The sequence below is a fragment of the Gracilinanus agilis genome, chromosome 1 (genome assembly GCF_016433145.1).
Source record: "Gracilinanus agilis isolate LMUSP501 chromosome 1, AgileGrace, whole genome shotgun sequence".
In the NCBI taxonomy this organism is placed as follows: Eukaryota; Metazoa; Chordata; class Mammalia; order Didelphimorphia; family Didelphidae; genus Gracilinanus; species Gracilinanus agilis.
Genome location: NC_058130.1, coordinates 426275040 through 426291626, shown reverse-complemented (window position 1 = coordinate 426291626; position 16587 = coordinate 426275040). Strand labels below are relative to the sequence as shown.

The window sequence follows — 16587 nt, the reverse complement described above, 5'->3', positions numbered from 1 at the left end:
TGAGGGTTAATTAGATCTACCTGGATTAATTAGAGGATTGTAGTAAATTACCTACTAGGTTAGATTCTTATTTCCTTATTTCTTCTCTCTCTTCTTAATTGTAAATAAACTTCCATAAAAGTCGATTTTGAGTTGAGATTATTCTTAATTGAGGATTGATAATAGTTCAATCCTCTGTCTTTTAATATAATGAACCCCATAAAATCCCTTTTTCCCCCTTACATTTTACAAAGGTACCTTTCTTGTCTGTGTATAATGTGTGATGTGGCATACCCTGCTTTCAGAGAGTAGAAAATTTATTTTTAAGAAGTTAGAAAATGGGAGGCAGCTAGGTAGCTCAGTGGATTGAGAGCCAGGCCTAGAGACAGGAGGTCCTAGGTTCAAATCTGGCCTCAGACACTTCCCAGCTGTGTGACCCTGAGCAAGTCACTTAACCCCCTTTGCCTAGCCCTTACCACTCTTCTGCCTTGGAACCAATTCATAGTATTGATTCCCAGGAGGAAGGTAAAGGTTTTTAAAAAAAGAAGTTAAAAAATGATGAGCAAATGTAAATATTGTGGCTATACCACTCACTCAAGAATTGTGATTATGAAGAAGTAAAAAATAATGGGGTTCTTGATAAGGATTTTAGGGTCAAGGATAGGTTTGCTTGTTTGTTTTCTCTCCAATAAAGGGGAGACTTTCAGTCAATAGGCAATGAACCAGTTGGAGGAGAGATCAAAGTGATGTGGGAGAGGAAAAAAGATAAATAAAGGAGTAAAGAAGGAATTGGATCTACATAGCATAGGGATTAGCCAGGGAGAGGAAGAGCTACTTCCTTTGAGACTGCAGAGAATAATTCATAATAATAGATGACCTTTATATAGTGCTTTAAGGTTTACAAAGCCCTTTACATACCTTATCTTATTTGATCCTTACAACCAGCCTGGCTGGGGAGAAGGAGACACATAAAGTTCAGTACTACAGGTATTATCTCCATGTTATTATCTCGGGCAGCTAGATGGCTCAGTGGAAAGAGGGCAGGACCCCGAATCAGGAAGATCTGAATTAAAATCCTGCCCAGGCACTTACTATCTATGTGACTCTGGACAAGCCGCTTATCTGCTGCCAGCCTCAGTTTCCTCAACTGTGAAATGGAGATAACAATTGCGCCTACCTCACAGGACTGTTGTGGGAATCAAATATTTGCAAAGCTTAGCAAGTTGACTGGCATAGAGAAGGCATTTAATAAATACTTGCTCTGTTCCCTTCCCTTCCATTTTACAGATGAGGAATCTGAGGTTCAGCAAAATTAAATGGATTCTTCATGGGGCACACATTGAGCCAACGTTCAATCTCTACCTGCCTAAGTCCAGAGCTGTTTCCATTCCATCTGTTATCTTTAAGTAGGAGTAGATGGTTGCAGAGTTATATTCAGATGACAGTAGCTTGCCAAGTTTGGTTTTGTTTGTATATAACAAATTCTTCACTCCTTTCCGTCTCTCTTGTTGAGTAACTAGGACAAATAATGGGTCCTTCTCCATACCAGTTATCAACCCTACCCACTATCTTTGCCAAGAAAACCCCAAATAGGGTCATGAAGAGTCTGCTACAGAATAACAACTAGATGTGGTTTATGGGCATAGAGTCTCCTTCCTACTCAAGAAATTCAACAAAATGTCATGAAGCAGTGGGAAAAAATGGCTTTAGTGGCAATAATTTTTTTAAGCATAGCACAAGCAAATCCATATTAAACAGATCCCACTTTTTCCTATGTATGGTCATGGCTCCTCAGTACCCCTTGCCCTGGAATCTTTCCCTCTCTCTGCCTGGAGAGAAGGAAGTACAGACATCTGGAAACTCCTTCCAGATCTTCCATTTGAAGAGGTCACCGTGGGCAGCTACCTTATCATTTCCCCTATGAGTGATGTCTTTTGAACTTCAGCATGTTCCATACTAGTGACTTTCCCCCTTTCTTTCTTAGCTTCTTTTAATGTGTTTTCTTTCTCCATTATAGTGTGTGTTTTTTTAAACCCTTAACTTCTGTTATAGAGTCAATGCTAAGTATTAGTTCCAAGGCCGAAGGGCAGTAAGGGTTAGGCAATTAGGATGAAGTGAATTAACCAAGATCACACAGCTAGGAAGAGTTTGGGGCCATGGCACCTCCGATCTCTAGGCCTAGCTCTCTATCCTCTGAGTTACCTCACTGTTCCTTATCCATTATATTGTGAACTCCTTTGGGGTAGAAACTTATCTTCTGCCTTTTTTGAATCCCCAAGGCTTGGCGCTGTGGCTGTATGATAGTAGGCACTTAAAAAATATCAACTGGTATGGAGAAAGAAGATAGGTTTGTAGAGGTGATAGGAGCAATTGTGGGAAGAGAGGGGTTCTGGATGGAATTCCTCATACCTTCACAAAGGAAGTAAATAATCCTCTTTTGTGACTTCTCTGAGAAACTCCTGGACTGCCGGCAGTGCATCATGAAAAATTGCTAATAGTTGGAAAGAGAACAGTGCCAAGGCAGGGAAAAGTAGGGGAGGATTCCTTTGGTGGTAAACCTCTGTTTTAGTGTTATGACTAAAGATTTGGCTTTATCTTTGGGATAAAACATTGCTAAAGTATTTCTGTTGTGTTTTCCTCCTTTTAAGAATAATAATAGCTGGGAAAGTCACTTATCCCCCATTGTCTAGCCCTTGCTGTTCTTCTGCCTTGAACCAATACATAGTATTGATTCTAAAACAGAAGGTAGAGGTTTTTGTAAAATAGCAATAGCTAACATTTTTATAATACTTTAAGTTTTGAAAAGCAATTAACATACTATTTCATTTGATTTGATCTTCATAAAAACTCTGACAGGTAGATGTTATAATTATCCCCATTTTACAGATGAAGGAACTGAAGCAGACAGAGATTAAGTGACTTGCCCAGAATCATACTGCTAGTATCCAAGGAAGAATATGAACTGTGATCTCCCTGACTTTGAGTCTAAGACTATCTGCTACTATTTCAGTAATATTATGTATTGTTACTTGCAAGAAGGAAGATGGTCTTAGCATACAAGTGTAGTGCCATAAATATATTTGTCCTGGTTCCCTGGGTGAGGTCTAGTAGCCAAGAGAGTGAGAATGAATGAATTCATGAAGCATTTATTCAGCCCTTCCTCTGTCTAAAACATTGTGCTAAGAACTAGGATACAAATGGAAAAGTAAGACAACCCTTGTTCTAAAGGAGATCATATTCTAAAGGGAAAATCAAAGCATATGGGATGTTTCAACTCCAGTGAAATGAAAAGGTGCCATGGTCCTTAGGATTCAGTATAAAAGAAGATGGTAGTGATTCCTCTTTAATGTCGTTTCCACTGATAAAATCATACCCATCCCTGATTGATAGTACTAAGTCAAGAATTTTCTTTTCTTTGAGGAGATGCCCATCAGTTGGGGAAAGGCTGAACAAATTCTGGTACACGTTGGTGATGGAATACTATTGTGCTATATAAGAAATGATAAGCAAAATGATTTTGGGAAAAGCTGGAGAGATCTGCAGGAACTGATGCAGAGAAAAATAAGCAGAACTGGAAGAACATTGTACATAATGACAGCAATATTGGACAATGATCAGCTGTGGAAAACTTGGCTACTCTCAGCAATGCACTGATCTGGGACAATCATGAAAGACTTATGATGGGGAATGCTCTCCACCTCCAGAGAAGGAACTGTTGGACTCATCTTTCACATCAGTGTATTTATGGTTTTATTTGGGGGTTTGGATTTTGTATGAGTGTGCTCTTACAATAATGACCAATATGGAAATGTGTTTTGCTTGATAATAAAATAAAATAAGAATTTTCTTTTCTGAACCTTCAATAAATGTGTCTGCAGCACCTGCAGGAGTAGTATATTCTCCAGAAACTCATCATCCTTCAAGATCAAATCCAACTCTGAAACATATACCTCCTCAATACCCCTGCCCTTGAAAAGACTTTCCCTCCCTCTGATTAGATAGAGTAAAGAGTAGACATCTGGAAACTCCTCCCACATCTTTCATTTGAAGAGGTTATCCAGGGCAACTGTCCCATCATTTTCCCCCATGACTTCTGTTATCTGAATTTCATCATAATGCCCCACACCAGTGACTGTCTCCCTTTTCTTTTCAGCTTCTTTTAATGTGTTATCTTCCTCCACTGTATTGTGAGCTCCTGGTGGCCAGGGACTCTCTTGCCTTTATTTGTATCTCCAGTGCTTAGCACAGTGGCTGGCACACAGCAGGCACTTAATAAATATTTACTGTCTGGCTGATTGTTAGTTTCCAGACTGCATCTCCAAAGGAATTGCTTCCTTAGATGACTAGACTAGAAAGACTGCTATTCCAAAGGCTCTTGGTTTTAGGACCCCAGCCTGGGCTCCAGAGATGATACTGCTTCAGCTAGGCTAGCCTACCTGCCTTACAGGTCAAGCAGCCCCTTACACAAGGCATATAGGCCAAGTTGACCTCTCCCAGTAGTCCAGAAGCTCCTTAAGAACAATATGCTGCCTTGTGGATGCACAGCACCTAGCACAGTGTCTTTAACCTACTGGACACTCTAAGTTGATGTTCACATAATGTTTATGTAATGTACCTAACTTTCCATTCCTATCTCATATAACTCTTAAGCTCTCTTTCTTAGTCAAAATAATCTTCTACCTGCTGTGATAGAAAATATACCACTTTCCCTCCATGATTTTGCCCAGGTCTCTTTAGAATGCACATCCTTCTCTCTTCTGTCTTATAGAATTCCTAGATTCCTCCAAAGCACAACTCAGTGAACACCATGAGAGCTTTCTTTGTGATTTTTTTTAAACCCTTCATATTCCATCTTAGAATCAGCACCATGTATTAGTTCCAAGCCAAAAGGTGGTAAGAACTAGACCAGTGATGGCAAACCTTTTAGAAACTTCATGCTATATGCCGCCCCCCCCTTACCTCACATAGGGAAGAGAGGAAGTGGCCCTATTGGGCTGCTGGGCAGAGGGATGGATGAAGTGAAAAAATGTCCTTAGCACAGTGGAAGGGGCAGGGGAATAGCTCAAGCGCTCCCTTCCAGCTCTGCCACCTTTGGGCTGTCCACCTTACCCCTTCTGTGCACTCCCATTGGACTGCTGGGCAGCAGGGAGAGGGGCGGGAAGGTTGATGTGAAAAAAATGTCATCAGGCATGGTGGAGAGGAGGAAGGGAACAGCTGCACTTGAGTCCTTCAACCTTTCTACTTTGGGAGTGGGAGAAAGGCAGCTCTCATGGCCAGAGAGAGCACTCTGCATGCCATCTTTGGGACCCATCACTCAGCCATGGTGGTTCAGTGACTTAACCAGGGTGACACAGCTAGGAAATGTCTGAGGCCATATGTGAACCCAGTACCTCCCATCTCTGGGTCTGGATCTCAATCCACCCAGCCATCTAGCTGCCCCCACAAAAACTTTCTTAACGAAAAGACACTCTCCTTGAATTTTTGTGGTATTTTCTTTGAATTTGCTTACTTGTACACATTCCTTTTCCCCCATCCTTCTCTATACCTACCAGAAGGTAAGCTCTATGAAAGCAGGAACTGTCAGTTGTTTATGCCCAGTGCTTTGCTTGCAGTGGGGCTTAGGCTATGTTTGTTGAATTTGAGTTGATTTGAAGATATGCCTGTATGTATTGCAAAGTAGAAGGAAACTCTCTCCCCTCTAAACCAGCTGTCTGTTTCAGAGTTCCACTTCAGCGCTAGTGACTCCAGGCAATTCAATTAAAGCCTTTTTGGAAAAGACAGAATCCGGCCATCGCAGCCACTGCTAACAACTAGTCCTCTAGCCCAATTCAGTTAGCCCCACGGACATAGATAGCTTAACTATTGAGGGGACGCTTCCTCTTCGGCAAACATCTTGGAGCACTAGGCTAGAGGGTGGCGGGCGAGCAAAGGCAGGAAGGACGCAGCGTGTTTCCATGCCACATTGTGCTCCCACTTTATCTGTTTAGAAGAGGAAGAGTCTAAGTATAGAGCTGCTCACCAACCTCTCACAGTCAACTTGCTCCCCAAGCACTCTAGTAGAAGCGCCCAGCTAAAAGGAGGAGAGAGGGGGAAAGGCAATCCGTGTACCAGAGCTTGATCAGCAGCCGGAAAAGAAAACGGAATCGTGGATAGACCACGGAGTCCGAATGGGGCCGGAGAATCTGGCTTCTGTATGGAAATATTTTGAGCTGGGACACTGAGACTGTGCTCTGGAGGGTCTGACATGCTAGGGAACTCCGGTTAGCTTCAACTCAAACATTTGTGAGATTTCCCGGAAGGTAAGTGCCTGGGAAGGGTCGTGCTCTCTCTTTCCCTCTTTGCAAAAAGCTGCCAGATGCGCCCCAATCCTATTGGATCTTATGCTCTGGCTACTCCATATTGAGTTATGGGGGGGGGGGGGAGTTTAAAAAATCAGAACTACCGGGGCAGGCTTTCCAGGAGCTCCATCCCAACTTCTCGAGACAGGGCCCAGTGAAGTAAGTAGTGGGTTGGTGGAAAGAGTATTGGAAAGATTTGGGGGGTGGGGGGGGAGACGCTACCACTACCATTAGTGCTACAGGTGACTTTTACCTTAGTCCAGTCACCGCACTGGACTTTCTTCTCTGTAAAAGTAAGGAGTTGGATTAGATAAACTTTAAGGTACCTCCCAGAAGTAATAATCTCTGAATCTATTAGAAGAGTGAGAAGAATCAACTGTGTAAGCCAGACTCTTGGATTCAGATTTGAATAGAACTCACAAATGAGGTTGTTTTTGTTTTTTGTTTTTTCAGTTTATACATTTTTAGAACACTGCTCAGTTTTTCTTAAACATAAAAGAGAAACTGTTTAGTGCATCAAGATCCTCAGTCTTGGGGGGGTAGGGGTGGGGAGAAGGCTCTGTAAATAACTAACATATATAAAGCATTTTAAATTTTGAAACTTGCTTTATGTACATTATTTAAAGCTCGGGACAATCCCAAGTACTATTATTTTTTCCATTTTATAAATGAAGCCACTTGGAAAAGTTGAAGACATTATTCAGAGTTACATAGCTAGTAATTGTCCAAAATAGTTTTCAGAAGTCATGGATTTATGGATAGAAAGAACTTAAACAGCCATCTATTCTAGCCATCCCCATTTAACTGATGGAAAAATTGAGGCCCAGAGAGACTGTGATTTTCCCTAGGTCGCCCAAGGCATCTTCCTGCCTCCAATCTCAGCCCTTTCCTTTAGCTCAATCTGCTCATCTAGTTAGGCAAGTACAAAGTTTGCTCCAAGGAAGTCCATCTATGCTACTTCTTCATCCTTAGCCCAATATCCCATAGACCTTTTCCCCACACAGACTGCATACTTTTTCATATTTAGCCTAATCCTCCCACAAACCTTTCACCCACACAAACTGTACCAAAGGGCCGAAACCCTGGGACCTCGGGTTAAAGGCAGAGGGGAGGTGGTTCAACTACTGATTCAATTTCCTAGAGGGCTCTGGGAGACCTTAGGGAGACAGCACTGTGGCCAAGAATTTCCTTGGATCGGTGCATGAGGCCAGGGATTCAGCTGAGAGGCTAGAAAACGGCATTTTTTCCCCTTAGCGCGGAAGTAGGACCCCGTTCTAGCTGGTTCCCTAAAATTTCAGGACTGAGCTTAAAGGCAGGAGCCCTCCTGCAGTTGCCACCACCTCTGGGAACGGAGTGCAGGCGTGTGCTGGGTGGGCACTAGCCTTCACTTCTCTCCTTCCAGCTACTCTTTCTCCAAAAACCAACCCTTTCCCGGAGAGGGGAGGGGAAGAAGGGCGGAACGGAATGAGGAACCTGGCTCAATGTTCCTAGTTTAGGAGCTTGACCTGGGACCACCCATACCACCCCCTCCCCACCCAGCTAGCGAGCCGGAGGTCAGAAAGCAAGTACCTTGCTTTGTGGGGGAGGGAGGGTAGATTCCGCTCCCTGAGTGGAGAGGGAGGAGTGGGGCGGGACGGGGCGGGACCAGAGGGAGGACTCTCGGAGTCGGGAGCTCTAAACCCAGAAAGAAACATTAAAGTCCCAGAGAGCCAATGGCTGGTTCTGCTGACTCTTGTCCTCAGAGAAGTCTGCGAGGCAGCCCCGCAGTCTTGGAAGCCCTTCCATGAAGGTGAAACTAAGAGAAACCAGTTGAGTCTTGGGAAAATAATTATCTGGAGGACCAGCTTCCTCCACAGCCAGGTAAGGAAGCGACTTGGAGAGGAGTCCTTGACCCCTGCTAGGGCTTTAGGTACCCACCAGGCAGCACCTTCGTGCACCTATCACTCTATCACAGGGTCTTCTGGCTCCTATCCTCTTCCCACGCTCCCTCACATCTGCCCTCAGAGCCCACTTTTCCCGCTGTCCATTCAGGTCAGCGCTTTCCTGGTCAAGAAGAGAGACTTTGCACCCACCTCCCCTCAAGGACCCCTGCTTGTCTTGAGAAGCGATCTTTCCAGGGTTGGGGAGTTAGGGCACTGGGAGTCCTTTGGGGTACAAGAGCGCTTACCCGTCTCCACGTGGGTTTGAGGGTGAAGTTCAACAAAGGCAGCGATTTAGAGAAGAGGCAACTAGAGACGGTAGCAAATAAAAGCACCCCTACCCACCATCCCTGAAAAGTAATGTTGTAAAGAATTAGTATTGAACGTGCAACTCGGAATTATTGAAAAATATAAAGGTGGGCACGAATTGGGCTGCCTAAGATCAATTAGACAAATCTCTCTAGGCTGTTTCTGTAGCTTCTTCGTCCCTGGAATAAGTGAAGAGACGTCTTTGTTTTGCGCTCCCGGACTTTGAAGCCAGTCAGTCCCTTCCCAACCTCTGAAGAAACCTTTTTTTTTTTTTTTTTTTTTTCTTTGGAGCCTCAGCCTTCTCGGGGACTAAGACTCCACTGCCTACCTCCCCTTTGCAACCTCGTTCTTCTCAATCCTGTTTTTTCTAAGCTGTTGAACTGGGAATCGCTGCTGGAGTTTTCGGAGCACATGCCATGAGAAAAGGAAAAAAAAAAAAATTAAGGGAGACTATAGATCGAGGGGAAACAATCCTGTCCATCTTTCCCAGGGCACTTGCTTTTTATTTTTTAAAATTCCTTAAACCAGTGGGTCTTTTCAGAGTACGGCGCGGTCCACACAGTAGGCGGCCAATATGTTTGTTGATGTTGGTTTCATGTCACGATTCCTCCTTTAGAGAATCAGAGGACCTGACAGTACATAACGAGTCTAGTTCGTTCCTCCCAAAGACATAAAGGGACCCGTGGTCGGCAAGCATATCCCCCAGTAGACGTACAAAAAAAATATAATTTTCTCAACAAATACACTGTCTAAGGAGCTTTGTAAGAAAGATGATTCATTGGGGACTAGGGTGGAGTGTCTGCTTTATGAGAAAGACTATGCCTGGCTGGAGAGGTCTTTGCTTTGGTGTCATAGTACCCAAGGAAGCCAAAGGAAAACGTGTCCAGTTTCCCCTCCCCCTACTGAATTGAGTGGAGAGTTGTCTCTCTTTAGAGGGCAACCAACGAGGCTCTTCCAACCATGGCATTTTATCCAAGAGAAAAAACATATAGCTCTCACAGCTGTGGCTTTGGGAATTTGTGTCTCTCTACTTCCACTATGTGTTGTGTGTGTAGAAATGGATGTGTTTACCTTTCATTTCAAGTTTAGTAGATGGCTGAAGAAGAAACAAATCAAATGACCTTTTACAAAGCCTAAATGTCAAAGCTTTGAAATCTATGCAGATTAATGCCACCTTCTACTGGGTTCTTTCTTAAACATTTCTGAAAACAAATGTATCTTTAAGACAGAAATCTAAGAGGTTTCTTTGCTGGATTTGCCCTGGGGAAAGTCATGAATCAAACATTGCCAAGTGTTTAACAAAAAAGGAAATAATTGACATTAAGATAAGATAATTTCCTTTGGAAAAGAGCTGCAGGGAAATAATCACTTCAGAGCTGATCATCATGTTTACATCATGTTCTTGTGCTGAAGAATTTTACATGATGAGGCATGAATGGAAAGGATCTGAGTTTGGAGTAGGCAGACATGGATTCAAATATTGCCACTGGACTTTGAAACCATAGAGAAGTGAGAACTTTTCTAGGCTTCAGTTTTCTCATCTTTAAAAAGGGACTGTTCCAGTGAAGTTGGAATCCATGACTTCTCAATATCTCTTTGAGCTTGAAAGCTATGGTGTTGATTGGAAATTTAAATAAATAGACATTTTCACCCAACTTTTCCACTTGGATTGCAAATATTGAAAAATGTATTACATTAAGAATTGCTCATAGTGTGAGGTATTGCCTTAATCATGGCTAAAATTGAGATTTCTAAAGTTAGTGCCCTTGCAGTACTTTATAAAGAAATTTACTTATATGGTAAATCACCTGAATGTATTAAACATTCCTGGTTTTTCTCTTTTTTGAATTAGTAGTTGATATTATAAATCATGAAGCCTTATAGACATTTCCTAGATGTTTGGTAGTTGAGCAGGGAAAAATTTGGGAGGAAGAATGTAAGAAAGCTTCTATATTATATATCAATTGACATACATGGAAGAAAGGTCTGATGATGTCTTTGATTTTGTGTCTGCAGCTAGCTACATTTTAAATCCATTTTAGATGATCTTGCTTATTTATATTTCCTTTATTTTTAGAATAACAATGAGAAATGCACATATTATTTTAAAGGTTTGCTGCTACATGATCTTGATGAATATCAATAATTATATATTTTTAATTTTTTAATTATATTTATTTTATTATATCAATATTGTAACCAAAACAAGGGAAGTTTTTGGTACTGGAACACCAAATTGGGAGAATTACACTTTGTTTTTAATGTAAGGAATATAACCTTACTCATCATCCTTTCTCTTTAGGTACTTTTTTAACATGATTCTTCATTATCTATTTTTTCTACAGAGTGGGATATCATACAGTGGGATAAGAATCACAGAATATTAGAGCTAAAACAGACATAGGAGACCACTATAGTAACTTAAAATGTAAAATGTAAAACCCTACTCCAGTATTTTAAATTAATTTGATCATTTATAAAAGAATGTACATACATTAAACTTTTGCAGTAATATATGGTATATATACAATTGGTTCTTACCTCTTCAATGATTTTCTTTCTTTACTTTTTTTTTTAAAACATTGATGACCCACAGAGCGAGAAGCTGAGAAGCTTCATAATATTTCATCATTCTCAAGTCTATCCACAGTGGAACAGATGTCTTCAGTGGTAGCCCCAGCTAAAGAATCCAATGCCATGGGCCCAAAGGAAATGGAACTCATTCTTGTTAAAGAGCAAAATGGAGTGCAGTTCACCAATTCAACCCTCATTAACCCAGCCCAAACCAGCATTGAAACAGAAGAAAGAGAGACATGGAGCAAAAAGATTGACTTTCTTCTTTCCGTGATTGGCTTTGCAGTAGACCTTGCTAATGTTTGGAGATTTCCTTACCTCTGCTACAAAAATGGAGGCGGTAAGGCCCAACACAATGCATTTTTTAAATAACGGGTATTTAATGTATAAGAGTAATTAAATATAAGACGTTCGTGAGTTTTACTTATTGTCAATAAAAATAATGCTATTTGAATGGTATAATGAAAAGGACACTGGACTGGACGCCAGAAAACTGGGGTTCAAGTTCTAAGTCCACCACTAATTGACTTTGGAACTTGGACCAAGTCCCTTTACTTTTGAGGACTGTGGGTTTCTCATGCATAAAATGGCAAGGAAGAATCTGGTGATTTTTGAGGTTCTTTCTAATTTGAATGCTCTGTAATTCTATAAAGCTTCAGGCCCACTCTCAATGGGGCATATTTGAGGGTATTTTTATATAACAAATGGCAAGGGTACTTTGAGCTATAGGAAAGAGGATGGATATGTGATGATCAGTCTATAGTCTTAGAATATCAGAATGTTAGAAATAAAAAGAACCTTACAAATCATTTGGTCCAAAGTAGGAATTTTCGAGATAAACAATTTGAAAACTGGATTCAAGAAATGATTTGCCAAGGATTCTACAACTAGCTAATAGGAGATCTAAGACAATTTTCATTTATAAGAACTATTTCCCAAATCTTATAAAGATGGAATAATGTACAATTCATATAGATTATATAAAATTCTCAATGGATTATAAAATATGTGTAGAAGTAAAAATAATCAACAAATACTTTTTAGATACCTACTATGGTAGTACTTGGGAAACAGAAAGTAAATAATCTCCACTCTTGAGGAGCTTATGTATATATATGTGTGTGTGTGTGTGTGTACATATATACACATATATATCATAAGTATTCACAGAACAAATATGAGCAAAATAAATATTAGATAATTTTATACATGGTCAAAGTTAAAGTAGGAGGCCACTAGCATTTGGGTGGAATAAGAAATGTATGAGCCTCATCTTGAACCTAAAGAGAGGTCTTGTGAGGCAGAGGTGAAGAAGGAGCATATTTTAGGCATGGGGGATGGCCAGTGTAAATATGGGGAGCAGATAGGAAATGGAGTGCCATGAATGAGGAATGAAGAGAAGGCTACTTCAATTGAATTATAGAGTACAGGAAAGGAAATAATGAATAACAAGAATAGAAAGAAATATTGGGTCATTGTTGTGAAGGACTTTAAAAACCAAATGGGGGTGGGGGTGGGGGGGGCAACTAAGCGATTCAGTGAAGTGAGACCCAGACCTAGAGACAAGAGGTTCTGGGCTCAAATCTCATCTCAGATACTTCCTATCTGTGTGACTTTGACTAAATCGTTTAATCCCATTGTCTAGCCTTTACTGTTCTTCTGCCTTGGAACCAGCATTGATTTTAAAATAGTAGGTAAAGGTTTTAAGAAAACAAAACAGAAGTTTATATTTTATTCAATAGGGAGTCAATGGAGTTTTTTGAGCAGAGGAGTGACTTGGTCTAATTTTTATTAAAGGAAAATCATTTTGACAGCTGAATGAAAGATGGATTAGAGAGAGAAGAGAATTGAAGCAGAGAGTTCAATTAGGAAGCCAATTGTCCAGGCAAGAGGCAATGAAGGCATGAAATAAGATAGTGACTTTGTGAATAGAAAGGAGTTAGATTCCAGAAATGTTGTAGAGGTTGTAAACACAAGATTAATTACTGGTAAAGCGGATGGTTGATTATATAAAAATCTACTCTAACATGTAAAAATATATGAATGAAAATTAAAAGTAGTACTTTGCTGTATCATGATCATAGCTAGCATTTATATGGCGCTTTAAGGATTGTAAAGCACTTTACAAATATCTCGTTTGTTACTTATTACCTCATTATCTCATGACTCTGGAAGGTAGGTACAATTATTTTCTGCATTTTACAGATGAGAAAACTGAGTCAGACAGAGGTTAAGTGAGTTGCCCAGGCTGACATAGCTTAGTGTCTAAGACCGAATTTGAACTCAAGTCATCCAGACCTCTAGATACTGTGCCATCTAGTTGTCTCTGCTATAAATTCAACTTCAAACTAATTCCTAAGCTATAATAAAGGTTAATTAAATTTTTAAATAATAATAATAATTATTATTATTATATTTGCCTACTTAGAATCAAGGAAGAGACATAATGTACTGGGAAAGGCATTGGATTTTTCCAATCCTACTCCATTGTTTATTTCCTATCTGACCTCATATTGTTCATTTAACTACTGTATCCTTTCAATTCTACCTTCCCTGAATCTCTTATCTATGCCCCTTCTCTCCTCTGTTACTGACAATATTCTAGTTCAGGTCCTTGTCACCTCACACCTGAGCTATTACAATAATAGGTGAGGGTGCAGAGGAAAGGAATTCTGTGGAACATAGACCTGGGGTACAAAATTCCAACTACACAGTATGTATGCATATTATTTTAGTCAGATATTTCAAAGCAATAAGAAATACAGGTATTATAATTCTAATATGTGTCCTGCTTGACCTTTAATCATAAAGGCTAATTTATATGATCATATTCAAGCCAATTTGATATGAGAACCACAGTTTTAAATTTTTCTTTTATTCTAGATTTCAAAATAGATGCAATCACCCTTTAAAGTAATGACTACCTTATTTTTATTTAAAAGAAAAATATGCAACCTTAATTTCAATTAGAATCCCTGAGGATTACATTCAATTAGATTCCTTTAAATTAAATTAAATTAGAATCCCTGAGAAATACATCTAAAAGAACAAATATACAAGATCCCCTTTTAGAATGAACCTTCAGTTCCACATTGTAGTTGACCAATAATTGGACTAAAGATTTAAGAATCAGTGATATCCTATACCCTTTTAGGTAGATTACCTAACCATTTTCCTTCATTTTGTCACCTCTGTTGGGTGGACTTTATTTCTTTCTGCTGTTCTGTCTTGTAAACCAGCTTAATTCAAGCTTTTCAAAGCAGATTCCCTGTTTGCTGGCAATCGTGGCAATGATGATGATGTTCACAATAATAGACTGGTAGTAATAACTGAATGAAGTTTACATTACACTTCAAGATTTGAAAAGTGCTTTATGTATTTTAAGTATTTCATTTGATTCTCACAACCCAGATAAATATTACAACTGTCATTACTTTGATTTTTCTAAGATTCAAAATTGGAAGCTAAGGGCTAGTTCCAACTGTGGAGGGTCTTCCACTTTATCCTTTAGTTGGTATTGTGAGTTAGATCAAGAAATACCAGTTATTTATCTAAATGCCAAGAGAGAACCCCTTAGGGAACTACCCCTTGCTTCCCTATGCTTATAGTGATCTGGTGAGAAAATTCATGCCCTGATTTGATACTACATAGATTCATCACTGCATCCTGGAGGTAAAGAACCCAGATCAACTGGTACTTCTCTCTTGCCATGGTAGGCAAACTGTCAACTCCATTTCCCTTTTCCCCTGCCATCTAGTAAGGGGAAAATCCCTTCCCTCTACTATTCCTCCCCATAATTCCTCCCCATCCACCTCAATCATTAAAATCCACTATCCATATCCTCTTCTCTCTTCATTTTCAAATGGGCCCTCTGGAACTCCCACTTTATTCTTTTTTTAAAAAACATTTATTAATATTTATTTGTTAGAAAAGTTAACATGGTTACATGATTCATGCTCTTACTTTCCCCTTCACCCCCTGAGATCCCCCCCCCCCGCCACCCATGGCTGATGTGTATTTCCACTGGTTTTAACATGTGTCATTGATTAAGACCTATTTCCAAATTATTGATAGTTGCATTGGAGTGTTAGTTTCAAGTCTACATCCCCAATCATGTCCGCCTCAACCCATGTGTTCAAGCAGTTGTTTTTCTTCTGTATTTCCACTCCTGTAGTTCTTCCTCTGAATGTGGGTAGCATTCTTTTCCATAAATCCCTCAGAATTGTCCTGGGTCATTCATTGTTGCTAGTACAGACGTCCATTACATTCGATTTTATCATAGTATATCGGTCTCTGTGTACAGTGTTCTTCTGGCTCTGCTCCTTTCACTCTGCATCAATTCCTGGAGGTCTTTCTAGTTCACATGGAATTCCTCCAGTTTATATATTCCTTTGAGCACAATAGTATTCCATCACCAGCATATACCACAATTTGTTCAGCCATTCCCCAATTGAAGGACATACCCTCATTTTCCAGTTTTTTGCCATCACAAAAAGCGCGGCTATAAATATTTTCGTACAAGTCTATTTATCTATGATCTCTTTGGGGTACAAACCCAACAATGGTATGGCTGGATCAAAGGGCAGGCAATCTTTTATACCCCTTTGAGCATAGTTCCAAATTGCCATCCAGAATGGTTGGATCAGTTTACAACTCCACCAGCAATGCATTAATGTCCCAGTTTTGCCACATCCCCTCCAGCATTTATTACTCTCCCCTTCTTTCATTTTAGCCATTCTGCCAGGTGTGAGGTGATACCTCAGAGTTGTTTTGATTTGCATTTCTCTAATTATTAGAGATTTAGAACACTTTCTCATGTGCTTATTGATACTTTTGATTTCTTTATCTGAAAATTGCCTATTCATGTCTCTTGCCCATTGGGGGTTTTTTGTTATAAAGATTTTTTCCCAATTTGTTGTTTCCCTTCTGATTTTGGCTACATTGTTTTTGTTTGTACAAAAGCTTTTTAGTTTGATATAATCAAAATCATTTATTTTACATTTTGTAATTTTTCTCTAACTCTTGTTTGGTTTTAAAATCTTTCCTTTCCTAGAGATCTGACAAGTAAACTATTCCATGTTCACTTAACTTATTTATAGTTTCCTTCTTTATATTCAAGTCATTCACCCATTCTGAATTTTCCCACTCTATTCTTAATGGACTCCCCTTCACCCTAGGTTTCTAATAAAGATGTACTCATTCTATCTTCTGGAGAAAACAGAAACTTTCTAAAATACACTGCATCCCTGACCATCTTCCCTAGTACGAGATGCACTTTCTCTCACGCTAACCAACATCCTAGACCAGGAAGAATAGACACACTCATTGCTTCCCATTGCCATTTTGAGACTTCTTCTCACTATTACTGAGCATCTTGTCTTCCTTTGGGGTTCAATCAATCTATCTGTGCCACACATCCACAAATCCAGGGCAGAATTGTACACCACAAAGAATGTTGCATTTGGAGT

At 39.9% G+C, this 16587-nt stretch overlaps 1 protein-coding gene across 1 annotated transcript in view; it reads left to right on the top strand.

Moving 5' to 3' along the window:
- The first annotated feature begins 11203 nt into the window (after nt 1-11203).
- The window catches only part of SLC6A3 (solute carrier family 6 member 3), an 82737-nt gene continuing 77353 nt past the window's right edge, over nt 11204-16587 (top strand). The window contains exon 1 of the mRNA XM_044657864.1: nt 11204-11459. Coding sequence (XP_044513799.1) covers nt 11204-11459 — 256 coding nt within the window. The remainder of the gene's footprint in view (nt 11460-16587) is intronic.